The sequence below is a fragment of the Lynx canadensis genome, chromosome A2 (genome assembly GCF_007474595.2).
Source record: "Lynx canadensis isolate LIC74 chromosome A2, mLynCan4.pri.v2, whole genome shotgun sequence".
Taxonomy (NCBI): domain Eukaryota; kingdom Metazoa; phylum Chordata; class Mammalia; order Carnivora; family Felidae; genus Lynx; species Lynx canadensis.
In genome coordinates, this window is record NC_044304.2 from 3,393,259 (window position 1) to 3,415,579 (window position 22,321).

Sequence of the window (22,321 nt, forward strand, 5' to 3'; positions counted from 1 at the left end):
CCTTCCGTAACAGAGGGCGCGTGTGCCTCCCCAGGGAGTTTACATTCCGGGGGGGGGGGTGTAGGGGCCCCATCGGCTTCCCTGCCGGTTTCTGGCACATCCTCCCTTCACTCTGCAAAAACCCGCTGGGAGAGTTGGAGGAAGGAGTCCGTCCCTGCAGGACCCGCGGCCCATCTCGGAGGGGGTTACGCACTGCGGCCTTCGGGCCGCGTCCCCAGCCCTATTGCGCCCGGATTTGTGAAGAAAGCTTATCAGAGCGCATCAAAGCCCGTTTGTCTATATATTGGCTGTGGCTGTTTTGCTTGTATAGAGTTGGGTAGTCATAAACCTTAGAATATTCACTGTCTGACCCTCGGGGAAAGTTGGGCAACCCTCGTTCTCGAACATTTGCTGGAGAAAGGGGGCACGAGGCGCTGCGGGCAGTCGTGATAGATCTAGGGATTCCCCTTCAGCTGAGGTGGACATCGTTGTTGGTAGAATGTTTCTTTCAGCCCAATTACTTATGCCTTATTCGAGGCTGCTAGAATATTCTCGCATGTTGGGAATAATGACTTCCTATTGTAACGAGGTAAGCCCCTCTCCATAAACCCTCCACGGTAGAGGCACAGGGAGGCAGGCAGCAGTCTTTTGCCTCCACAGATGTCCTCTGTAGTAAGCCTGGGGCGGGGGTGCTGCCCCATAAAGTACGTGGCACTGCTGAGTGGCTTCTAGTAACAGAAGTTGGTGCTCTCCCCGCTCTGGACTCCAGAAGGTCCGCAATCAAATCACGGGGCCGGCAGGGCGGCGCTCCCTCCGGAGGCTCTAGGAAGCATCCTTCTTTGCTTCTGAGAGCTCCTGGTGGCGGCTGGCAGTCCTTGGCCTGTGTCCGCGTCCCTCCACTCTTTGGCTCTGTCTTCACGCGTCACTCTCCTGTCTGTCAAAGTTCCTCTTCTTCTTGTTTTGTTTTTTCTTTTTTTTAATGTTTATTTATTTTTGAGAGAGACAGAGAGAGAGAGAGACAGAATGCGAGTGGGGCAGGGGCAGAGAGAGAGGGAGACGCAGAATCCGAAACAGGCTCCAGGCTCCAAGCTGTCAGCACAGAGCCCGACGCGGGGCTCGAACCCACAAACCGTGAGATCGTGACCGGAGCGGAAGTCGGGACGCTTCACCGACGGAGCCACCCAGGCGCCCCTGTTTTTAATTTTTTAATGTTTATTTAGTTTTGAGAGAGACAGGGAGACAGAGCGTGAGCAGGGGTGGGGCAGAGAGAGAGACAGGGAGAGAGAGGGAGACACAAAATCCCAGGCAGGCTCTAGGCTCTGAGCTGTCAGCACAGAGCTTGACACGGGGTTCGAACTCAAAAGTCACAAGATCAGGACCTGAGCCCAAGTTGGTTGCTTAACTGACTGAGCCATCCGGGTGCCCTCCCCCCGCTTTTTTAAATGTTTGTTTATTTTGAGAGAGAGAGAAAAACAGGAGCAGGAGAGAGGGAGACACAGAATCCAAACGAGGCTCTGGGCTCCTAGCTGTCAGCACAGAGCCCGACGCAGGGCTCGAACCCACAAACCGTGAGATCGTGACCTGAGCCGAAGTCGGACGCTTACCTGACTGAGCCACCCAGCGCCCTATTTTTTTTTTTTTTAATTTTAAATGTTTATTTATTTTTGAGGAGATGGGGGAAGTTGGGCAGAGAGAGAGGGAGACACAGAATCCAAAGCAGGCTCCAGGCTCAGAGCTGTCAGCACAGAGCCCGACGCAGGGCTCGAACCCACGAACGTGAGATCGTGACCTGAGCCAAAGTTGGTCGCTTAACCGAGCCACCCAGGCGCCTGTGTTGTATTTCCTCTTCTTAATAAGGACACCGGTCATTGCATTTTGGGGCCCCCCCCCCCCCCCGTGTTGACCTCCTCTTAACTTGACGACATCTGCAGAGACCCTATTTCCAAGTGAGCTCTCCTTCCCAGGTACCAGGGATTACTACTCCCAACATGTCTTTTTGGGGGACACACAGTTGAGCCCACAACACCTTCTGTAATCGGGGTGTGTCTCTTTGGCTGTGTATTTTCCATACCCGCCAAGGAGATTGTTGGGGAGGGGACTTCACAGGCCACCGTGATCAAAGTGACCCAAACCCACGCTGGCACAGCCTTTTCTGCGTCGGCTTCTATCTCCTGCCCGGGGAGTGAAGTCGGGTGCTCCCCCCGGGATCTGAGCGTGGGGTTTTCCTCCTAGCTACCCGGAGAATGGAGTGGTCCAGATGAGTCCCCGCGACGTGCGGGCCCGTGCCCGAACCATCCTGCCTTGGCAGGAGATAGAGGTCGGCCAGGTGGTCATGCTCAACTATAACCCCGACAACCCCAAGGAGCGTGGCTTCTGGTACGATGCGGAAATCCTGCGCAAGCGTGAGACGCGGACGGCACGGGAGCTGTATGCCAACGTCAGGCTCGGGTGAGTGACATGCCGGGCCCTGCGGCTGTCCGGCCGGCGCCGTCTGGGTGAGGCCCTCGGTCTCTGCCCACACGCTCACTCGGGGGACCGTCTCCGAGCCCCGGGCCCCGACAGTGGAGATTTCAAGTTGCCTTTCTCTCTTTTTTGTGCCGTTTGGAGTTTGGCGAATAGTCATAATCTCAAATGGGTCAGAGTCCGGACAGTACCGAAGGAATATTCTCCCTTCTTCTCTTTCCCTTGGTCACCCGCTTGTCCTTTCTGGAGACCTGTCTTCTTGTAACCTGCCAGGGATATTCTGCGCATGAGCAGGCATAGACACGCACAGAAGCAAAGCGCACGTAGGGACGTACTCCGCATCAGGGCTCGGCAAACTGCAGTCCACAGACCAGACCCGGCCGTCTGCCTGTTTTGGCAAATAAAGTTTTATTGGCACACAGCCACGCCCATCTCTTCAACGGTTATCTGTGGCTGCTTTGGTGTCACAAGGGCAGAGCTGATTAGTTGGGAAAGAGAGTGTGTGGCCTGCAAAGCCAAAAATAGTTACCGTCTGGCCCTTTGCAGGAAGTGTTTGCCAAGCCCTACCCTACCTTGCCTCTGTGTGTGTGTGTGTGTGTGTGTGTGTGTGTGTGTGTGAGAGAGAGAGAGAGAGTATATATAACAGAAAACTTACTATGTTAAACCTTCCCAAGCACACAGCTCAGGGGCATCAAACATACTTACACTGTTGTGTAGCTACTCCTACCATCTGTCTCCAGAACTTTCCATCTCCCCAAATTGAGACTCTGTCTCCATGAAACACTGACTGCCTGCCCCCTGCCCCACCCCTGGGTCCCACCATCTACTCTTTGTCTCTGTGGACGGCTCTTCTAGGGACCCCAGTGAGTGGGGTCACATAGGACGTGTCCTTCTGTGTCTGGTTTCTGTCACTGCACACAGTGTCCTCCGGATCCATCCACGTTGTAGCAGGTGTCAGGATTTCCTTCTTGTGGTTGAATAATATTCCATCATACGTATCATGTATACGTACACAAGTATTTGGGTAACAGTGTCCTAAGCACAGGCACGACAAGTGCAAAGGTCCTGGGGCAGGGCCATACCTGGCGCGTTTGTAGTCTGGGGAGAAAGCCTGGGGTGGAGTGGAGGGAAAGAAGGTGGGAGGAACCAAGACTGTGGGAGCCTCCAAGCATCATGGAGAGGTACGGAACTGGTGTTCATTGTCTGTTGCGGCCAGCCATTGGAGCGTTTAAGCACAGGAGTGACACGCTTTCACCTACAGTTAAGAATCCTAGCTCTGGTGGCCGAGAGGGGAATGGACTGTAGGGGGCAGTGTGGGAGCAGGGACACCAGGCAGAGGCTGATGCTGGCATTTAGGAGCAAGGTCCTGGGGCTCAGGCCAGGCTGCAGCTATGTCATTACTAATAAAGAACCAGTGTGTTATTTCATTGCTGGTCTCTGTTTTCTGTTTTCTTTTTTTTAATGTTTGTTTTGAGAGAGAAAGAGGGAGAGGGAGCGTGAGCAGGGGAGGGGCAGAGAGAGAGGCAGACACAGAATCAGAAGCAGGTTCCAGGCTCTGAGCTGTGAGCACAGAGCCTGACGTGGGGCTTGAACCCACCCCAGATCATGACCTGAGCCGAAGTCGGGCGCTTAACCGACTGAGCCACCCAGGCGCCCCTATGTTTTCTTGTTTTCAATGTCATTGATTACTGCTTTCATCTTTTAAATTTGCTCCCTTCTTCTTTCTTTGGGTTCTCTTCCTTTTCTAGTTTCTTGAGGTAGCAACTTACACTATCGATCTGAGCCATTTTCTTTCCTAACATCAGCACTCAGTGCCATACGTTTCCCTCTGAGCACTGCCTTAACTGCTTTCCACATATTTTGCTATGTTGTATTTTTTCTTTATCTTCACCGTTCAGTTTTTGTTTTTGTTTTTTTTTATTTCCTTTGAGACTCCCCCTTTGGCTCCTGGCTTCTTGAGAAGTATTGAGTTTCATTCCCAGGTATTCAGAGACTTTTGAGCTGTCCTTCTGTTGCTGATTTCTAACTGGACTTTATTGTGGTCAGAGAACATACTCTGTGTGATTTCACTTCCAATATGTTGAGGTTTGTTTTATGGCCCCTGCTAGGGAGGGTCTAACTTGGTGAATATTCTGGGGTTCCTTAAAAAAAAGTATATTCTGTTGGTGGGCAGAATGTCCTCTTAACTCTGTGAGAGTCTGTTCTCTGGTGGTGCTCACTACTGATCCTCGCTGCTTGTCTGTCTGGTTCTCCGTCAGGTGCCCCGTGCGGCCCTGCGACCAGAAGGCCCGAAGGCCTGCTCTCTGTGGGGCGTGCCTGCCTCTCTTGCACAGTTGGGAGGCTCTTGTCTGGTGCACACACCTTTAGGGCAGTTCCGTCCTCCCGGTCAAAGATCTTTCCGTTGTGTTAGTTTTCCTGGCTCCGCGGGGAGGGTATGACATACCTGCTTGGCTTTTGCAAGTTACCATTTGCATGCTGTGTCCTTTTCTTCCCTTTGACTTTCCAACCGATGTGGTTGAATTGGAAGCGACGTTCCCATACACAGGATGCAACTGGGTTGTTTCTTAGTCCACTTTGCCATCTTGCCTCTTGATTGGCACGTTTAGACCGTTCACGCTTCCGGTAATCATGCTGTGCTGGGACTTTGTTCCCTCTGTTTCCTCCGTTTCCCGTGGGTCACTTAAAACGCGTTACAGGATTCTGTGCAGATTTGCGTGTGGTCTCCCGAGTGTATCGCTGTGCGTGGTTTTCCTGGTGGTTTCTCTGGATTTCACTGTAAACACGTGACATACTGGTGGTCACTTTTGCCACTTGGGGTGAAGAGTAGAAACCTGTCTTCGTTTCTGTCCCTTCATAGTCCCCGAGAAGCGGACGGTGTCAGGATCTGTGTTTCAGTCCTCCCCTATGGCCTTGAGGACGCGCACGGAGGCTAATCTGTCGTATGTGCCCACACTTCTGCCCTTTCTGTTTTTCTCTCCTCCTTGTGCTCCTCAGATGCCTTCCTGTATAATTTCCTACCTGTCGGAGGAACTTCCTTCGCCTTCCTGCAAGGGCGTGTCCGCTAGCAATGGATTCTTGTCACTTTCCCTCCTCTGACAATGCCACTGCCCCCAGCGTAGTGAGGTAACGCCCAGGCGTTGAGCCGTCGCATCCATGCGTCTCTTGCGGGTTACTTCCGCAAGGTGACCCTTCCTAAGAAACTTAGTTGTAACAGTATCATCACAACGCAAAGATGAATCGCAATTTTTTTTCACTTTTTAACTGATTCACGTTAAGTGGCCTCTATGCCTAATGCGGGGCTCGAGCCCACAACCCCAGATCCAGGGTCACGTGCTCCACCGCCTGAGCCAGCCCAGCGCCCCGGTCCTAATTTCTGAGTAACGTGTTCCGTCGTTGGTTCGTCTTCCAGTTATCTCACCTTTTTTTCCTCGGCCATCCGTTTGGTCGGGATCTGTGTAATGTGCACGGGCTTCAGTTAGGTTGCCATGTATCATTCAAGCTGCTGTTCCCTTTCAGTCTCTGGTCCTTTGCTGTCCCCTCTCCTGACCGGCTCTCTGTTGCAGAAGCCGGGTTGTTTGTGCCAAAGCATCCCCGCAGCGGGGTTTTGCCTTGCGCATCTCCCAGCGCCGCCACCTACGCGCCTTTTCCCCCCGGGCTTCCTGTGAACTGGTGGGGCGACCTGGGCCTATGTGGCCCAGGGCCGTGGCTGTGGCCACGCGTGCTGTCGAGCACCAAAACGTGGCCAGCACGAGCTGAGACGTGCCGGGAGTGTGAGACACACACTGGGCGTCAGGACTTTGTGCTGGAAAAGAACACCAAGTAGCTTGTTAAGAGTGCCGTAACGGCCCTCACGGTTGAAATAATATTCTGTGTACGTTGGGTTACATGGAACGCATTCCCATCAATTCCGTTGCTTTTAAAAAAAACAGTTTTTTTCTTTTAACATTTATTCGTTTTTTGAGAGACAGAGAGAGACAGTACGAGCAGGGGAAGGACAGAGAGGGAGACACAGAATCTGAAGCAGCTCCAGGCTCCTTTCTGTCAGCACAGAGCCTGACGTGGGGCTTGAACCCACAGATAGAGAGATCATGCCCTGAACCAAAGTCAGATGCTCAACCGACTGAGCCACCCAGGCGCCCCTTGCTTTTTTTTTTTTTTTTTTTAATGTTTATTTATTTTGAGAGAGAGACAGAGCATGAGCGGGGGAGGGGCGGAGAGAGGGAGACAGAATCCAAAGCAGACTCCAGCTCTGAGCTGTCGGCATGGAGCCCAATGTGGGGCTTGAACTCATGAACCATGAGATCATGACCTGAGCCAAAGTCAGATGCTTAACCAACTGAGGCCCCAGGCACCCCGAGTTCCATCCGTTTTTACTTTTCCAAGATGGTTGTTAGCAAACGTAGAATTCCACAGGTGGCCCATGTTGGTGACCACATTCGGTTGCCATAGGGGACGTTGTTGATGGAGTTGTTGGATTGATGCCTGGAGGTCATTGTTTTCTTTTAAACGTCTGTTTCATTTTGAGCGTGGAGGCTGATGTTTGATCTCGAGAACCGTGAGATTATGACATGAGCTGGAATCAAGACTGGGACGCTTGGGGGCGCCTGGGGGGCTCAGTCGGTTGAGCGTCCGACTTCGGCTCAGGTCGTGATCTCACAGCTTGTGGGTTTGAGCCCCGCCTCGGGCTCTGTGCTGACAGCTCAGAGCCTGGAGCCCGCTGCGGATTCTGTGTCTCCCTCTCTCTGCCCCTCCCCTGCTCCTGCTCTGTCTCTGGAAAAAAATAAAAGAGCCAGACACTTAACTAAACCACCCTGGCGCCCCTCACTGCGGGTCCCTTTAAGCTATCAGAGTTTTCGTAGTGTGAGACCAGGAAATTGAATCAGACTTTACCTGTAGGTTTGGTATGCCTAATTCTATCGGTCTTGCCTGCCGCAAGGTTAGACATTATTCTCTCAGACGCATCACGTGGTGAAACCCCGGTGTGCGTGTCGTTTTCGTCTGGTTTCTGAGCCGGTGGGACTTGACCTGGCGAGGGGAGGAGCTCCGTGGGCGCTCGCGGCCCCCGTAGCATTCGGACCAGAGCTGCCCGTGGCTCTGCGAGCCGCGTTAGGTGGCAGGGTCCCCGCCGAGGCCCCCGGGCGGGTCGGCCAGCTGGAACGGTCTAACTAACGCTTCTGCGTCACAGGGACGATTCTCTCAATGACTGTCGGATCATCTTCGTGGACGAGGTGTTCAAGATCGAGCGCCCGGCGAGGGGAGCCCCGTGGTGGAAAACCCGATGAGAAGTGCGTTCGGGTCCCGCCCCACCGTGTGTTCCGCGTCGGCGTGGGGTGGGGGGGCGGCTCCCGTCCCGACCGTGCCCGGCTGGCGCCGCCCGCGCTGAGCCCGCCGTCCCGTGCGCAGGGAAGAGCGGGCCCTCCTGCAGGCACTGCAGAGACGACGAGAACAAGGCCTGCCGCGTGTGCGCCTGCCACCTGTGCGGGGGCAAGCAGGACCCGGACAAGCAGCTCATGTGCGACGAGTGCGACATGGCCTTCCACACCTACTGCCTGCGCCCGCCCCTCAGCAGCATCCCCAAGGAGGACTGGTGAGCGGCGGGCCGGGCTCGGGGGGGCCGGCGTCACGGCACGTCTGAAGCGCGGCCTCGGCCACCACGCTCGCGTCGACGCGGACCGGGCGGTGGCGACGGGCTCGGCTCCGGGCCGGGAACCCCCCCCCCCCAACCTGTTCGGGCTTGTTGCCGCCGCTCCTCGTGGCTGTCGTTCGCACACCTCGCCCTCGCCGGGGTGGGGAAACCGAGTCCGCGGCCGCGAGCAGGTGCCCGTCGAGCGTCCCGTGTGTGTCCCGTATCCCAGCCGGATTTGCCCTCCTCGTCGGGAGGCCCCGGGAATTCCCGTGGAGAGGGACGACGTCTGCCGTCCAGTAGAACGTTCCGGGACGAGGGAACGTTCCCGCCCTGCCCTGCCCGGTGGGGTCGCTCGCCACGCGTGAGCTGGGCTTCTCGTTTAACGCGCCCGGCATCGAAATGGAAACGCCCCCCTCCCCCAGCGCAGGACGGCAGGGAGTCTGCGGTGGGGGCCCGAGGGAGGGGCCGGGCGCGGGCCGGATGACGCCCCTGCCGTCGCAGGTATTGCCCCAGTGTCGGAACGACGCCCAGCGAGGTGGTGCTGGCCGGGGAAGCTGAAAGACAAAGAAGGCGAAGATGGCATCGGCCACGTCCTCCTCCCAGCGGGACTGGGCAAGTGAGGCGGCCCCGCCCCCGCGCCCCGCCCGCGCCCCGCCCCCCGCGCCACTGAGCCCTGCCCCCGCGCCCCCCCCCCCCGCCCCCTCGCCGCGCCCCGCCCCCGCCCCCTCGCCCCCGCGCCCCGCCCCCGCGCCCCCGCCCCCCGCTCCCCGCCCCCTGCCGCCCTTCCTGGCCCGCCACGCTCAAACTGCTCTTGCCTCTGTTCCCGCGGACAGGGCATGGCGTGCGTGGGCCGTACCAAGGAGTGCACCATCGTCCCGTCCAACCACTACGGACCCATCCCGGGGATCCCCGTGGGCACCATGTGGGTTCAGAGTCCAGGTACCCCCACTTCCTGGGCTCTGGGGCCTCAGGGGCCCCCGCCCCTGGGCGAGGGCCACCCCTAGGGAAGGCGGCAGGGCTGGCTTCAGGCCGGTTCCTTCCAGGGTGTGGCTCAGACTCGGGTGTCTGGGGAGGGGCTCTCGTAACAAGGGTGATGACGCCTTTGGCAGAAGAGTCCCGCCGCTGGCTTTGAAAGTGGAAGGGAGCCAGGGCGGTGGGGTTGACTGTCTCTGTCGCAGCCAGTCCCGAGGGCTCCGCTTATTTCTCGGTGATCATTGTAGGTCAGCGAGTCGGGGTCCATCGACCTCACGTGGCGGGCATCCACGCCGGAGCAACGACGGGGCTTATTCCCTGGTCCTGGCCGGGGGATACGAGGACGACGTGGTGAGTAGGGGGAGATGGTCTGGAGTTATAAAACAAAACTGTGGGAAATGCCCATAAAATTCATCATCGTCACCATCTCTAAGCGCACAGCTCAGCGGCATCAGGCACACGCACGCTTTTCTACAGCCGCCCCTGCCATCTGTCTCCAGATCCTTCCATGTCCCAATCTGGGACTCTGTCCCCATGAAGCACGGACTCCCCACCCCTGGCTCCCACCATCCACTCTCTGTCTCTGTGAGCAGGACTCCTCTGGGGACCCCCTGTGCGTGGGGTCACGCGGGACGTGTCCTTCTCTGTCTGGCTCCTGTCACTGCGCACGGTGTCCTCTGGGTCCGTCCACGCGGTGGCAGGCGGCAGGACGTCCTTCCTGAGGCTGGGTCATCCTCCGGCGTGTGGATGGACACTGTTAATCCTTCATCCACCAACGGACGCTGGGGTTGTTTGCACGTTTAGCTATCGTGGACCATGCTTCCCTGAGCATGGGTGTGCAACACCTTCTCAAGGCCCCGTTTTCAATTCTTTGGGGTGTAGACCCAGAAGTGGGACCTGCCGCTTCGTATGGCAGTTTTAACTTTTCAAGGAACCTTCGTACCATTTTCCATCGTGGCTGTGCCAGTTTGCGTTCTTCCTCGTCCCTCACGGCGTCCCGATTTGTCCACGTCCTTGTCTGCACTTGTCACGTTCTGTGTCTCTGTTGACACCCTAACGGGCGTGTGTGGGTTTGTTTTTCGGTGGAGTCTGTGCTCCTGTGTGTGGAGGGCTCAGCTTGTCCTTCTCTGTTTCAGGACCACGGGAATTCTTTCACGTACACGGGCAGCGGTGGTCGAGATCTTTCTGGCAACAAGCGGACCGCGGAGCAGTCTTGTGATCAGAAGCTCACCAACACCAACAGGTTTGCCGAAGCGGGTTTTCTTATTTCTTCTCCAGCCATGCCTCTGCCGTCCTGTGGAAGCTGCACAGGGGTGGGTTGGTTCTGTTTTGGGTGTCCTGTCCAGGAAGTTAGAGTCCCATTAAGAGTGCGGTGGAGGGGCGCCTGGGTGGCTCCGTGGGTTAAGCGTCCAACCTCAACTCAGGTCATGATCTCGCGGTTCGTGAGTTCTAGCCCCGCCTCAGTCGGGCTCTGTGCTGACAGCTTCGGGTCCTGTCTCCCTCTCTCTCTGCCCCTCCCCTGCTCACGTGTGCTCTCTCTCTCAAAAGTAACAAACATTAAAAAAAGTCTGCCATGGGGCGCCTGGGTGGCGCAGTCGGTTAAGCGTCCGACTTCAGCCAGGTCACGATCTCGCGGTCCGTGAGTTCGAGCCCCGCGTCGGGCTCTGGGGCTGATGGCTCAGAGCCTGGAGCCTGTTTCCGATTCTGTTGTCCCTCCCTCTCTGCTCTGCCCCTCCCCCGTTCATGCTCTGTCTCTCTCTGTCCCAAAAATAATAAACGTTGAAAAAAAAAAAAATTAAAAAAAAAAAAAAAAGTCTGCCATTCAAAAAAAGAAAAAGTGGTAGAACGTAGGGATGACGAACATCCATTTTTTTTACGTTCCTTTTGCTAAAGTCCTTCAGATGTGTTAAAGCAAACTTTTCCCTAAAAGGCCAGATTATGGATATTTTTGGCTTTGTGGGCCGCATGGGCTCTGTTGTAACCGTTCAGTGCTGCCATCGTGGCACAAAAGCAGCCTCAGAGCCCACGTAAATGAATAAGCACGGTTGTGTTTCAGCAAAACTTTATTTGCAAAACCAAGTGGCGGGCCAGTGATTGCCGACCCCGCACTGCAGATTGGCAACGGATTTTGTAAGCACAAAAAGCATCATGAAACCGAGAAAATGACAAGAGATGCGATGACCTAAATGTTACACATTGCATCAATAAAACCCATATGTAGAATGAAAAGGCAGATGACTATTTGGGGGACAAGTCTGCTACGGACATGGTATGTGATGGCTGTGTTCTCGTATATAAAGCTGTTGCAGATCATAAGAAAAACTAATAGGGAATAGCAAAAGACACACAGATCGTTCACAAAGGAAACACACATCCTTAATGACCACGAAAACTTACTCCGTGTTGGTAATCAGAGAATACGGATTGAAGCGATGGTAAACTCCTATTTTTTTCCCCTGTAAAATTGGCCAAACCTCTAAAATGTTGAGAAATGTCAAGACCTAGACTAGTGTTCCACCATTGGTAGAAATACAGATGCGGGGGCACCTGGGTGGCTCTGTTGGTTAAGCATCTGACTTTGGCTCAGGTCATGGTCTCAGGGTTCGTGAGTTCGAGCCCCATATTGGGTGAACTTAAGCCTGCTTTGGGAGTCTCCTTCCCTCCCTGTCTCTCTGTCTCTCTCTCTGCCCCTCGCTCACTTGCGCTCTCTCAAAAATAAAAGAAAAAAGAAACAGGCGGGTGCCACCTTCTCGGAAAGTTATCTATATGTATAGAGAGCCTTGAAAACGTTCTTATCCGTGACCCCGTAATTCTACTTTGGAAGTGTGTTTGTGAGACACGAGAGCATGAAAATCTTATGTGTAGTGACCTGTGTATATTTTTAAGATTTTATTTTTAAAGTTTTTTTTTGGGGAGAGAGAGCGTGCACGCGTGCATGAGTGGGGATGGGGTGGAGAGAGGGAGACAGAACTCCGAGCAGGCTCCGTGATGTCAGTGCAGAGCCCGATGTGGGGCTTGAATTCACGAACCGCAAGATCATGACCTAAGCCGAAATCAAGAGTCAGATACCTAGCCGACCGAGCCCCTCCCCTGCCCCCCGCCCCTCTACACTAGTGATATTTATCATACCGTTGTCTAAAATCGCAGAATTCAGGGGGCCTGGGTGGTTCATTCGATGAAGCATCCAACTTCAGCTCAGCTCACGAGCTCGAGGTCGGTGGGTTCGAGCTCCGAGTCGGGCTCTGCGCTGGTGATGTGGAGCCTGCTGGGGATCCTCTCTGTCCCTCCCCTGCTCGTGCGTGCGCTTTCTCCCCCTCTCCCCCTCTCCCTCAGATAAATAAACTTAAGCAAATAAACAAAATCACAGAACAGGTAACTAAATACCGGGGGGGGGGGGGCGTGCTTTGTTACACAGTTATTGTCTAGTGGAGTATCTTAGTTTCAGTGGCTGTTGGGGGCCCGTGTTCAGGAAAGCCTGGACGATGCGGGGACTGCCCTGAGCTCACTTTCGGGATGAGAGCTGGACCCTCTGTAGTCATCCTCAGGAAGCGCGTGTCCACAGCAGCTCGTCTCACCTTCTGAGCCACGAAGACGCTGCCAGTGCGTCTGTGCTGAGCCTGACCCCCCGTCTGCCCGTCCTGGGGCCTCCCAGCCCCACGTGGGTTCGCACACCTCCGCGTGGTGTGTTCGCGTCCTGTGGCTCCTCCGGTGGTTCGTAAAACAACAGGAATTCATTCTTGCGTAATTCTGGAGCCCAGACCCTGAAATCCCGGGGTCGGCGGGGCCGTGCTTCCTGTGTGCCTGTGGGGGAGCATCTCCCCCGCCCCCCCCCCCCCCGGCCTCTTCCAGCTGCTGGCATCCGCCGGCGGTCTCTGGCGTCCCGTGGCTCGTGGGTGCGTCCCTCCAGCCTTTGCCTCATTCACGCGGGCTTCTCCCCCGGTGCTGTGCCTCCGTTCCTTGTTCCTTTTTTTTTTTTTTAACTGATGTTTTTAAAGCTTTTAAAACTTCTTTTGAGAGAGACAGCAAGCGGGGGAGGGGCGAGAGACAGAGAGAGACCGAATCCCAAGTGGGGCTCTGCACGCTCAGCCCAGAGCCGGACCCGGGGCTCGACCTCGCGAACCATGAGATCATTCGTGACCTGAGCCGAGACCAAGAGTCGGATGCTGAACCGACTGAGCCACCCAGACACCCCCCCCCCCCATACCCTTTTCCCATAAGGACAGTCAGGGCCACACTAGCCCGCTCTGATCTCTTTTGAACCTGACCCCCGTCTGCCACACCCTCTTTCCAGAGAAGGTCAGGCCCGCGCCCTAGTGGCGAGAGCGTGAGCTTCTCTTTCGGGGGGACGCCAGCTGGCCTCTCCCTCACGGGGCCTCGCTCTCCCCACAGGGCGCTGGCCCTGAACTGCAGCGCCCCCATCAACGACCGCAAAGGGGCCGAGGCCAAGGACTGGCGGTCGGGGAAGCCGGTGCGGGTCGTGCGGAACGTCAGGGTCGGAAGCACAGCAAGTACGCCCCCGCCGAGGGCAACCGGTACGACGCATCTACAAGGTGAGCGGCCCTGCCTGCCCCCGCCGGCCCCGTGCGGCCCCAGACCCCGCACGTTGCTGACGCCGGCCTCTTCCCGCAGGTCGTGAGGTACTGGCCGGAGAAGGGCAAGTCCGGCTTCCTGGTGTGGCGCTACCTGCTCCCGGGACGATGCGGAACCCGGTCCCTGGACGAAGGAGGGAAGGACCGGATCAAGAAGCTGGGGCTGACCATGCAGGTGCGTCCAGGCCGGGCCTGCCGCCTCTCGCCTGGGAGCCCCGCTCTGGACTCCTCTGGCCTAATGCCTGCGGAGCCAGGAGCTGCCCCGCGACGCCCTCGTCTTCCGGCCGGTCGCATCGGCAAGCCTGCCTCAGGGAGTTTGAGCAGCGAGGGCCCGGCCAGTGGGGGCCTGCCTTCCCGGCCGGAAGCTCCCCCAGGTTCCTGTGATCTTAAGTGATTTCTGGCACCTGGCTGCACCTCGCGGCTGTACCCTTTGGATCGTTCAGCCCGTGGATTTTGGGGGTGGGCGGGTGGTGTTTGTGTTCGTGGTTCCAGGGTGGAGAACCACACTTCCTTGTGAGAGCTGTGTTCCGGGAGGGGTTTGTGTGAAATCTGCGCGGAATCCGGTTTCCTCCTTTTCGCCAGGCTCCACGGCGCCTCCAGGCAAACCCACAAAACCGGTGTGACGTGGGGAGGGTACGCCCTCCGAGCACTCGCTCACCTCCGCCCGGCAGCCAGGGCGCCCACCTCCCGATCCCATCTCCCAGGGCTCACCCCATGCGGGCGCGCCTTTGCTGCACCATAATTATGGCTTTTCTGTTCATTACGGCGAGTGTCTACAGCTGATAAGTCGGTGGGGACTATTTAAGGAATCTTAATTGCCACTGAGAATCAGATACCCCCCCCCCACCCCCCGAGGGTCACCAAAGAGTCGTCTTCTGAACATGATTTTGTACCTCGAGAATTTCAGAGGCTAAGGAACGGGAGAGGGAAACAGCCAGGGGACGGGAACACCAGCTCCCGGAATGTTCACGACTTAACGATTGTGTTCCTAAAGAAGCTTGTCGATCTCTTGACGAAACCCCAGAAAGTCCCACAGGACTGGAGGTGCCTCGGAGATGGGGTTCTAACTCAGTAATGCCTGTCAGACCCCAGAGGAGCCCCAGACTCCTCTAAATTGGGTTCGCGAGCAAGGGCCTTGAGGACACTTCTTTGTAAATGAAGTTCTCCCGGGGCGCCCCCTTTCCTTCCGGGGACTCAGCGGGGCTCCGAAGGCAGAAATCCTGCCTGGCGCCTGGGGAGGGGAGGAGTTTGCCCAGCTCTGAATGAAATAGGGTGCCTGGGTGGCCCAGCTGGCCGAGCGTCCAACTTCTGTTCGGGTCGTTATCCCACGGTTCTTGGGTTCGAGCCCCGCGTCCTCAGTGTGGAGCCTGCTTTGAATCCTCCCTTGCTCTGCCCCTCCCCTGCTTGCTCGTGTGTGCTCTCTCTCTTTGTCCCTCTCCTGCTTGCTTGCACGCTCTCTCTCTCAAAAAGAAACAAACATTTAACAAAAGTAAATAGCGAGGGTGATAATTAGACGCTCACTTGCTGGAGCTGCTGCGCAGCGTTTTCCAGGCGTCCCCTCGTTCGACCGCTTCCCCCCACCCCGTCAGGGCCACGCTGCTCCCTCAGCCCTCTTATTCCTGAGAAGTTGGACAGTTGGAGGTGCATTTGCCCGAGGCTCCCTGGAGGCTGAGCCGGGAGAGGGAGTCCAAGGCTTGGAGGCCAGAGCGGGGACCGGGCGGAATGTCGATGGGGTGAGGTGGCGGAAAGGGCGCCGGCCGAGGCGGCCCCCGGTCCCCGGACCCTGTGCTTCTCACCGCCCGACTTGACCCTTTGCAGTACCCGGAAGGCTACCTGGAGGCCCGGGCCAGGAGGGAGAAGGAGAAGGAGAACAGCAAGAGGGAGGCCAAGGAGGAGGACGAGGACGAGGACGAGGGACGAGGAGGGTGGCTTCACCTCCCCCAAGAAGGGCAAGGGCAAGCGGAAGTGCAAGTCCGGAGTTAGTGTCTCTGCGGGCGGCGCCCACGTGCGCGCTCAGCCGCCCGCCCTCACCCACTCCGCTCTGTGCCGGCAGGGGGCAAGACCGGCGCTGGGTCCCCGCGAGGGACACCTAGAAAAAGCAAGGTGGAGCCCTATAGCCTCACGCCCAGCAGAGCAGCCTCATCAAGGAGGACGAGAACAACACTAAGCATGTGGAGCGAGATCCTGAAGTCGCTCAAAGACGGGCCGGTGAGCACCGCCCCCCCCACCCCCACCGCCCTACCTCACCGCGCTACGCCCGGCCTTGGCGGCCTCTCCCCTCACCCTTGTTTACGCCGCGACGGGTAGAGATAGTTCAGCATCATCACTGCGTTCAGCACACGGCTCAGCGACCTCAGGCACACGCGCGCTGTCGTGCAGCCGCCCCCGCCACCCGTCTCCAGAACTTTCCATCTCCCCAGACTGAGCCTCTGTTCCCATGAAGTGCTGACTCCCCCGCCCCCCCACCCCCAGCTCCCAGCATCTATTCTCTGTCTCTGTGGACGGGATTCCTCTAGGGACCCCCTGTGTGTGGGGTCACGCGGCACATTCTCTCTGTGTCTGGCTTCTGTCCCTGCACACAGAAGTGCAAAGCAAATACGCCCCCACCGAGGGGGCACGTCCCCAGCTTTCCCCTCTCGGGCGTGGTCCCAGGCGCCGGATCGTCAGGTCAGTCTGTGCTCGGCTTTCTAAGGAACCGCCAAACCAGGCCTGTCTTTTTTCGGTCCTCCTGCTCTGAGTGTAGCAAATGACATGGACGGGTCACTGAAAGTGAGCGGCCCCGTGGCCCCTGACCACGGGCCCGTGCCTCGCTCTCCAGAGTCCATTATGTACGCTCAGGGCCTGCCTGTCGACTCTGATGTCCTCTTTTGTTTGTTTTGCTTTTTTGAGTTTCTTTGGGGAGAGAGTGAGCGAACAGAGGAAGGACAGGGAGACCGTGAAAGAGAGAATCCCACGCAGGCTCCACGCTGTCAGTGCAGAGCTCGATGTAGGGGTTGAGCTCACGAACCGTGAGGTTGTGAGCGGGAGCCAGGCGTTTCACCGACTGAGGCCACCCCAGCTCTTGGTCCCAGTCGTCCTGTCTCGGGCCTTCGCCCTCACGGTCCCTCGGCCGTGAGGACCTTCCCCCGCAGTGCTCCTGCTCAGGACTCCTGCGGCAGCCGTGACGATGTGACCACGGACTTGGGAGCTCACGGCAACACAAACCCTCATTCTCTCGCAGTTCTGGAGGGCAGAAGCCCGGATGAGTGCCTAGGGGCCAAAGCCAGGTGCGGGCAGGGCCGGCTCCTTCCAGAAGCTCCAGGGCCCGACCCATTTCCCGTGCTTCCCCGGCGTCTGCATGTGTCGCATCCTTGGGCCCCGCACGTCGCTCCGGGCTCCGCCTCCCTCTCACAGGGACCCTTGTGATGACGTGGGGCCACCTGGATAACTCAGGGCAGTGTCCCGTCTCAGCGCCCTTAACCCCTCTGCAAAGTCCCATTAGCTTCACGAGGTGACACCACATGTCCTGGATTCAGATGTGGCGTCTTGGGGGCCGTGACCCCGCCGGCCGTGTGTCGTCGTCCTGGTCGCCTTTCTCCTTGCAGCGTCCCGGGGCAGCCCCTCCCCGGCTGCCCGCCGCCCTCCCAGCTCTGCTGCGGCGTCCCGGGCCGCCTGTCCCATCTTTGGTCCCCCTCCCCCGGCCTCTGAGCTCCACGTTGACAGGCCTTCTTCTGTGGCCCCCAGCGGTGGACCCCGACGCCCAAGCAGCCGCTGACGAGCCCACCTCGGACTCGGGGCCTCTCGGGGCCGCTGTTTTCCTTGTGTTAACCGGGGGCGGGCGACAGGTGCCTCCGCCCTGGGTGGGCGTGCCGGTCAGAGGTTGGCTCGGCTCACACGTTCTCCTTCCCTCCAGTTCCAGAAGTTCCTGAGTAAAGTGGAGGAGACGTTCAGTGCATTTGCTGCCAAGAGCTGGTGTTTCGCCCCATCACGACCGTGTGCCAGCACAACGTGTGCAAGGTGAGAGGGCGGCCGTGGGCCGGGCCGGAAGCTGCCGAAGGGACGGCGTGACCTCCCGCTGCCCCGCGCCTGCCGCCACCCCCTGGCACGGGGGCTTTGCCGCCACGTGCTCCAGGCGCCCGGCTGGCCCAGGGCCTGGTCGTGGCTGTCCAGGTGGCCTCCCGGCCTTTGTCCCGGGCTCCCGTCACCCCCTGCCCTGCACCTCATCCTCCCGTGCCTCCGGCGTGCTGCAGAGTAAAACCGGGGACCTAGGCCGCCACTGCCCACCTCCCTGTGACCTGAAGCCATAGGGGCCCTGTGCCTGTCTCTCCAGCAGGCCCCTCGCCTGCCTGCCTCGGGCGTGTTCTCTGGTCCCCCCTCCCCTGGAACATTCTCCCCCAACCCCCACCGTGGCTGTGGTCCGGGGCGGGAAGGGCGGGCAGGAGGGAGGGCTTCCTAGTGGAGGCAGCATCCCGGGTAGGCAGAGCGGCAGGGGCAGGAGCCTGGACGGGCAGGCAGCGGGGGCCTCGAGGGGACGAGGGGTGGGAGATGGGCCCGGAGGGTAGTCCTTCTTATGAGGGTGGGCGGGAGGGGAGCCTGGGAGGGGCCGAGACAGGGTGAGCGGGGGCTTCCCAGGCACCGTGGGGGGGGGGGGGAAGCCTACCGGCATCCCCGGCCCCGCCCAACTCGGTTCCCCGAGGCACCCCCAGTCCTGACAGCCGCAGCTGTCCCCGACACCACCCAGTGTCCGCCGGAGGCAGAGTCGCTCGGTGGGGTGCACCGGTGAGCGTGGTCGTTCTGCCGCGTCTTCTGGTCAGAGTCGGTCGTTAGGGACTTCTGTGCGGCACGGGCAGGCAGTTTGAGAACAGGCTGTCCCCGCCTCCCGAGCGCCCTGCCCTGGCTGGCTGAGTCGCGGGCCTCCTTTCTCGCCTTTGGGCCATCTCCGTGCAGGCCTCAGTGTTAGCTGTCACGCCAGGGGAGGGGCTCAGACCGCCAAGCAGTGTGGCGGGTCAGGCCCTTCACTTTTCCATCCTTGGGCCCCGCTGCCCGGCCTCGTGGCCCGATCGGTGCCTTCAGCCGTGTGGCCGGGGGGAGATGCCCCGTGTGCCCCAAGCAAGGCTCTGCCCCTCCCAGCTGTGTGGCCTTGGAGAGCCACCCGGCCCCTCTGAGCCTCAGTTGACTCGGTGCAGAGGAATGGAGTGACACTTTCGGACTCCAGTGACAGGTGCTGCGGTGGGCTCCGGGTCAGGCCACAGAGAAGGAGCGGATGGTGGGGGGTCTGGCGGCGAGCCTCGCCGTGGAGCCGGTGTGGGTGCCGTGGACGGACGGGCTGCAAGAACTCAGCTTGGGGGGGGGGGGAGGGGTGCTACAGGAAGGCGGCCTTGGCCCCCACGTCCTAGCATCTGATTTTGGTTTATTTTGTTTTCTTTGACGTCTGCTCGTTTTTGAGAGAGAGAGAGTGCGCGTGAGCAAGTGGGGGAGGGGCAGAGAGGGGGGAGACCCCGGATCCGACGTGGGCTCGATGGCGGGGCCTGAACTTACAAACCGTGAGATCATGACCTGAGCCACAAAGTCAGTCCACCGACTGAGCCACCCAGGTGCCCCCGACTTTGGTTTCACTTGATTGAAAAATTACCTTATTGTCGTAAAATGCCCACAACGTAAAACTTGCCTTATTCACCATCTCCAGGCGCACAGCTCTCTGACATCAGGCACACCCACGCTGTCATGCAGCCACCCCCACCCTCCATCTCCAGAACTTTCCACCTCCCCAGACTGAGACTCTTTCCCCATGAAACACGGACTCCCCGCCCCCTGCCCCTCCCCTGGCTCCCACCGTCCGCTCTCTGTCCCTGTGGACGGGACTCCTCTGGGGACCCCCTGTGCGTGGGGTCGCGCGGGACGAGTCCTTCTGTGTCCGGCTCCTGTCACTGCACACGGTGATCTCCAGGTCTGTCCATGCGGCGGCAGGTGGCGGGACGTCCTTCCTCCTGAGGCTGGATGATATCCCAGCGTGTGGATGGACGCTTGGGGTGTTTCCATCTTGTGGCCGTCGTGAACAACGCAGCAGTCCACAGCCGGAATTTTGAGCGTGGACCCGAATCTTAGTCGTGTTTTTCGTCCCAGGAATCAGGGCCGTAGACCTCACTGGCAAGGATGCGGGAGTTTTGTGACTAAGACAGGAAGCCACAGGCTGCGCACGGCGGTCAGATGTGCCGTGGCACCAGCAGGCTTTCTCCTGTGTCGAGTTTGTCCTTTCCCCCAGGCGCCCGACGCCATCCGTCGGGTACACACCCACCAGTGCTCGCATCCCTGTGTGCGGGGTCCCGGCCGGGTGCCTGGCGGCTCCGCTTGTGAGAGCGGGCGGCTGGCTCTCCCGGGCTGGTCCGCTGCTCCGCTCTCCCCACCCGGCTTTCTTCTCCAGCGGCCGCTCGGTTGAGAATCGAGTTGGAACCCAGACGGAAATCTGGCTCAGGGCCAGAGATCCTTCCTTCCCTTCCTCCCTGTCTCCCCACCAGCACACGTTTATGGAGCACGTACTACACGTGGGGGTCCTGTGCTTGGTGCTGGTGGGGACTGTCTGGTCCGTGTCCCACGAGGACATTCGTGGAAGATGATTCCCGGAAGGTGGAAGGTGCCATTTTAAGACGGGGGGGGGGGGGGTGGAGGGTCTGGCTTCAGCTCAGGTCCTGATCTCACGTTTGTGAGTTTGAGCCCAGCATCGGGCTCAGTGCTGACCGTGCAGAGCCCACTTCGGATCCTGTCTCCCCCTCTCTGCCCGCCCCCTGCCCCCGCCAGCTTGTGCTCTCTTAAAAAAAAAAAAAAAAAAAAAAGGTAGGGTGAGGGCCGCTTCTGACATTCGAGGGTCATCAAGGAAGGGCCCTCTGAGGAGGCGGCCCGAGCCGAGGCGTGAGTGCCAGGGGAGCCAGAGGACAGAGCTGAGGGGCAGCGCGACCTCAGTACCGAGGCCTGGAGGCCGGGACGAGCTTGGAGTCCGTGAGGAGCCCCGGGGAGGCCAGGCTAGAGGTAGAAAGCGAGACCGACGGTCAGGAGGGGCCTCCGGACCCTGTGAGACGTCGGTAATTGTCGCTGGCTCCGTCCTGGGGCCGCGGGCGGCTGGCTCGGCCGGTGCCGCTCACCCCCCTCTGTCTTGCAGGATTGCCTGGACAGATCCTTCCGGGCGCAGGTGTTCAGCTGCCCGGCCTGCCGCTACGACCTGGGCCGGAGCTACGCCATGCAGGTGAACCAGCCGCTACAGGCCGTCCTCAACCAGCTCTTCCCCGGCTACGGCAGCGGGCGGTGATCCTCAAACGCTTCTCGCCGGTAGTGTTTTTTTTGGAAAAAAAAAAAAAAAAAAAAAAAACGTGTCACAGGGGTCTTGGCCCCCTCTTTTGTTTTTAGTGGGCTTAACTTAAACAGGTAGCTTTTCCTCCACTCCCTAAAAAGCCTCGTCTTCCTGGTTTGGTTTTGTTTTGTTTTGTTTTGTTTTGTTTTGTTTTGTTTTGTTTTAACCTACACATTTCCCAGAGTTTGTATTACGGCTCGAAGAAAGAAGGAAAGAAAGTTGGACTTCTCAGTGTTGTGTTTCGGTTTTAGAAAAATACAAAGCCTGCAGTTTATCAGCAGAACAACAAACACAAACAATTTTTTCCGAAGATGGAATTCAAAACGCCTTGGCGCGAAGGCTGCTCGTGTTCCCGGCGCCAAGTTCCCTGAAGTTCCCGCCGCCGCCGAGCCAGAAGGCGCCCGGCCGCCCAGAACAATCTTTTTCAAGGTGCGTGGCTTCGGCCTCCGAAGTTGAAAGCGAGCGCATCTCCCTGACCGCGCGTCTTGCCGCCTAGAAGCCAGCAAGGCAGCGCCTGCTGGCGGCCCGGGGGTGGCCGGCCCCACCGTCACCCACGGGGAGGGTGACAAGAAGCGAGGAGCCCCCTCCGGCCCCGAAGCCATCCCCCAAGTTTGCTTTCACGTGGCAGCCGCCCCACGCAGAGCCCTCCTCCCCCGGGGTGAGCGGACAGGAGTCGCCCCGAAGCCGCCGCCCCCGGACCTCCGCGCGGGGCTGGGCGGGCGGCCGAGTGCCCGCTGTCTCGTCTGCCGCGCCACGGAAGCGGACGTTCGAAGCCATGTTCAAGTGCCTTTGGGTCTTTTCTTCTGTTGGAAACGTGGGGCTCTCTTTTTAGCACTGAATCGTCGAAAATGCCAACCAGATCCTAAAACTGTGGTTAACCTGTTCTTCCCGATAGCGGGTGAGTGTTTGGGGGAGATTTCTTTTTTGTCCATCCTTTCCACTGAATTTTCAACTCCCCGATCGAGAATTCTAAGAGGGAATTTTTTTTAAGTACTTTTTTTCTGAATGAAATTTTTTTGTAGTTATTGTATATGTACCAAGAAAACTATAACTTAGGGTTTGGTTGTGTTTCTGGTTTTGTTTTGTTTTGTTTTCTTTTTTGGTTTTGTATTTTTTTGGAATGATTTGTTAATTTTTCTAACTTTACCAAAGTTTGCAGCTTTTACCTCAATAGAACAGGAATATTTTAAATCCCATAACTGCAGACAAACTGGAGTGGTGTCGTTTTAAAAAGTCTTTCTTTTTTCCTTATTATTAGGTTGTTAACGTATTAGGAAGAAACAGCGAAATCCCGTGTAGGCTTTTTCTAAACAGTTCAATATTCTTTGTCCAAATTTTAGATTCTTGGAATAAATGCCTTTTACAGATGCA

At 58.0% G+C, this 22,321-nt stretch overlaps 1 protein-coding gene across 1 annotated transcript in view; it reads left to right on the forward strand.

Moving 5' to 3' along the window:
* Positions 1 to 22,321, forward strand: part of UHRF1 (ubiquitin like with PHD and ring finger domains 1) — a 34,198-nt gene extending 11,877 nt beyond the window's left edge. The window contains 22 exon segments of the mRNA XM_030293032.1: positions 2,212 to 2,427; positions 7,628 to 7,683; positions 7,686 to 7,727; positions 7,846 to 8,029; positions 8,570 to 8,628; positions 8,631 to 8,680; positions 8,896 to 9,001; positions 9,289 to 9,330; positions 9,333 to 9,391; positions 10,177 to 10,283; positions 13,430 to 13,527; positions 13,530 to 13,577; positions 13,580 to 13,590; positions 13,670 to 13,728; positions 13,730 to 13,761; positions 13,764 to 13,804; positions 15,448 to 15,525; positions 15,527 to 15,608; positions 15,683 to 15,864; positions 17,522 to 17,555; positions 17,558 to 17,625; positions 20,762 to 22,321. Coding sequence (XP_030148892.1) covers positions 2,212 to 2,427; positions 7,628 to 7,683; positions 7,686 to 7,727; positions 7,846 to 8,029; positions 8,570 to 8,628; positions 8,631 to 8,680; positions 8,896 to 9,001; positions 9,289 to 9,330; positions 9,333 to 9,391; positions 10,177 to 10,283; positions 13,430 to 13,527; positions 13,530 to 13,577; positions 13,580 to 13,590; positions 13,670 to 13,728; positions 13,730 to 13,761; positions 13,764 to 13,804; positions 15,448 to 15,525; positions 15,527 to 15,608; positions 15,683 to 15,864; positions 17,522 to 17,555; positions 17,558 to 17,625; positions 20,762 to 20,908 — 1,801 coding nt within the window. The 3' untranslated portion in view covers positions 20,909 to 22,321.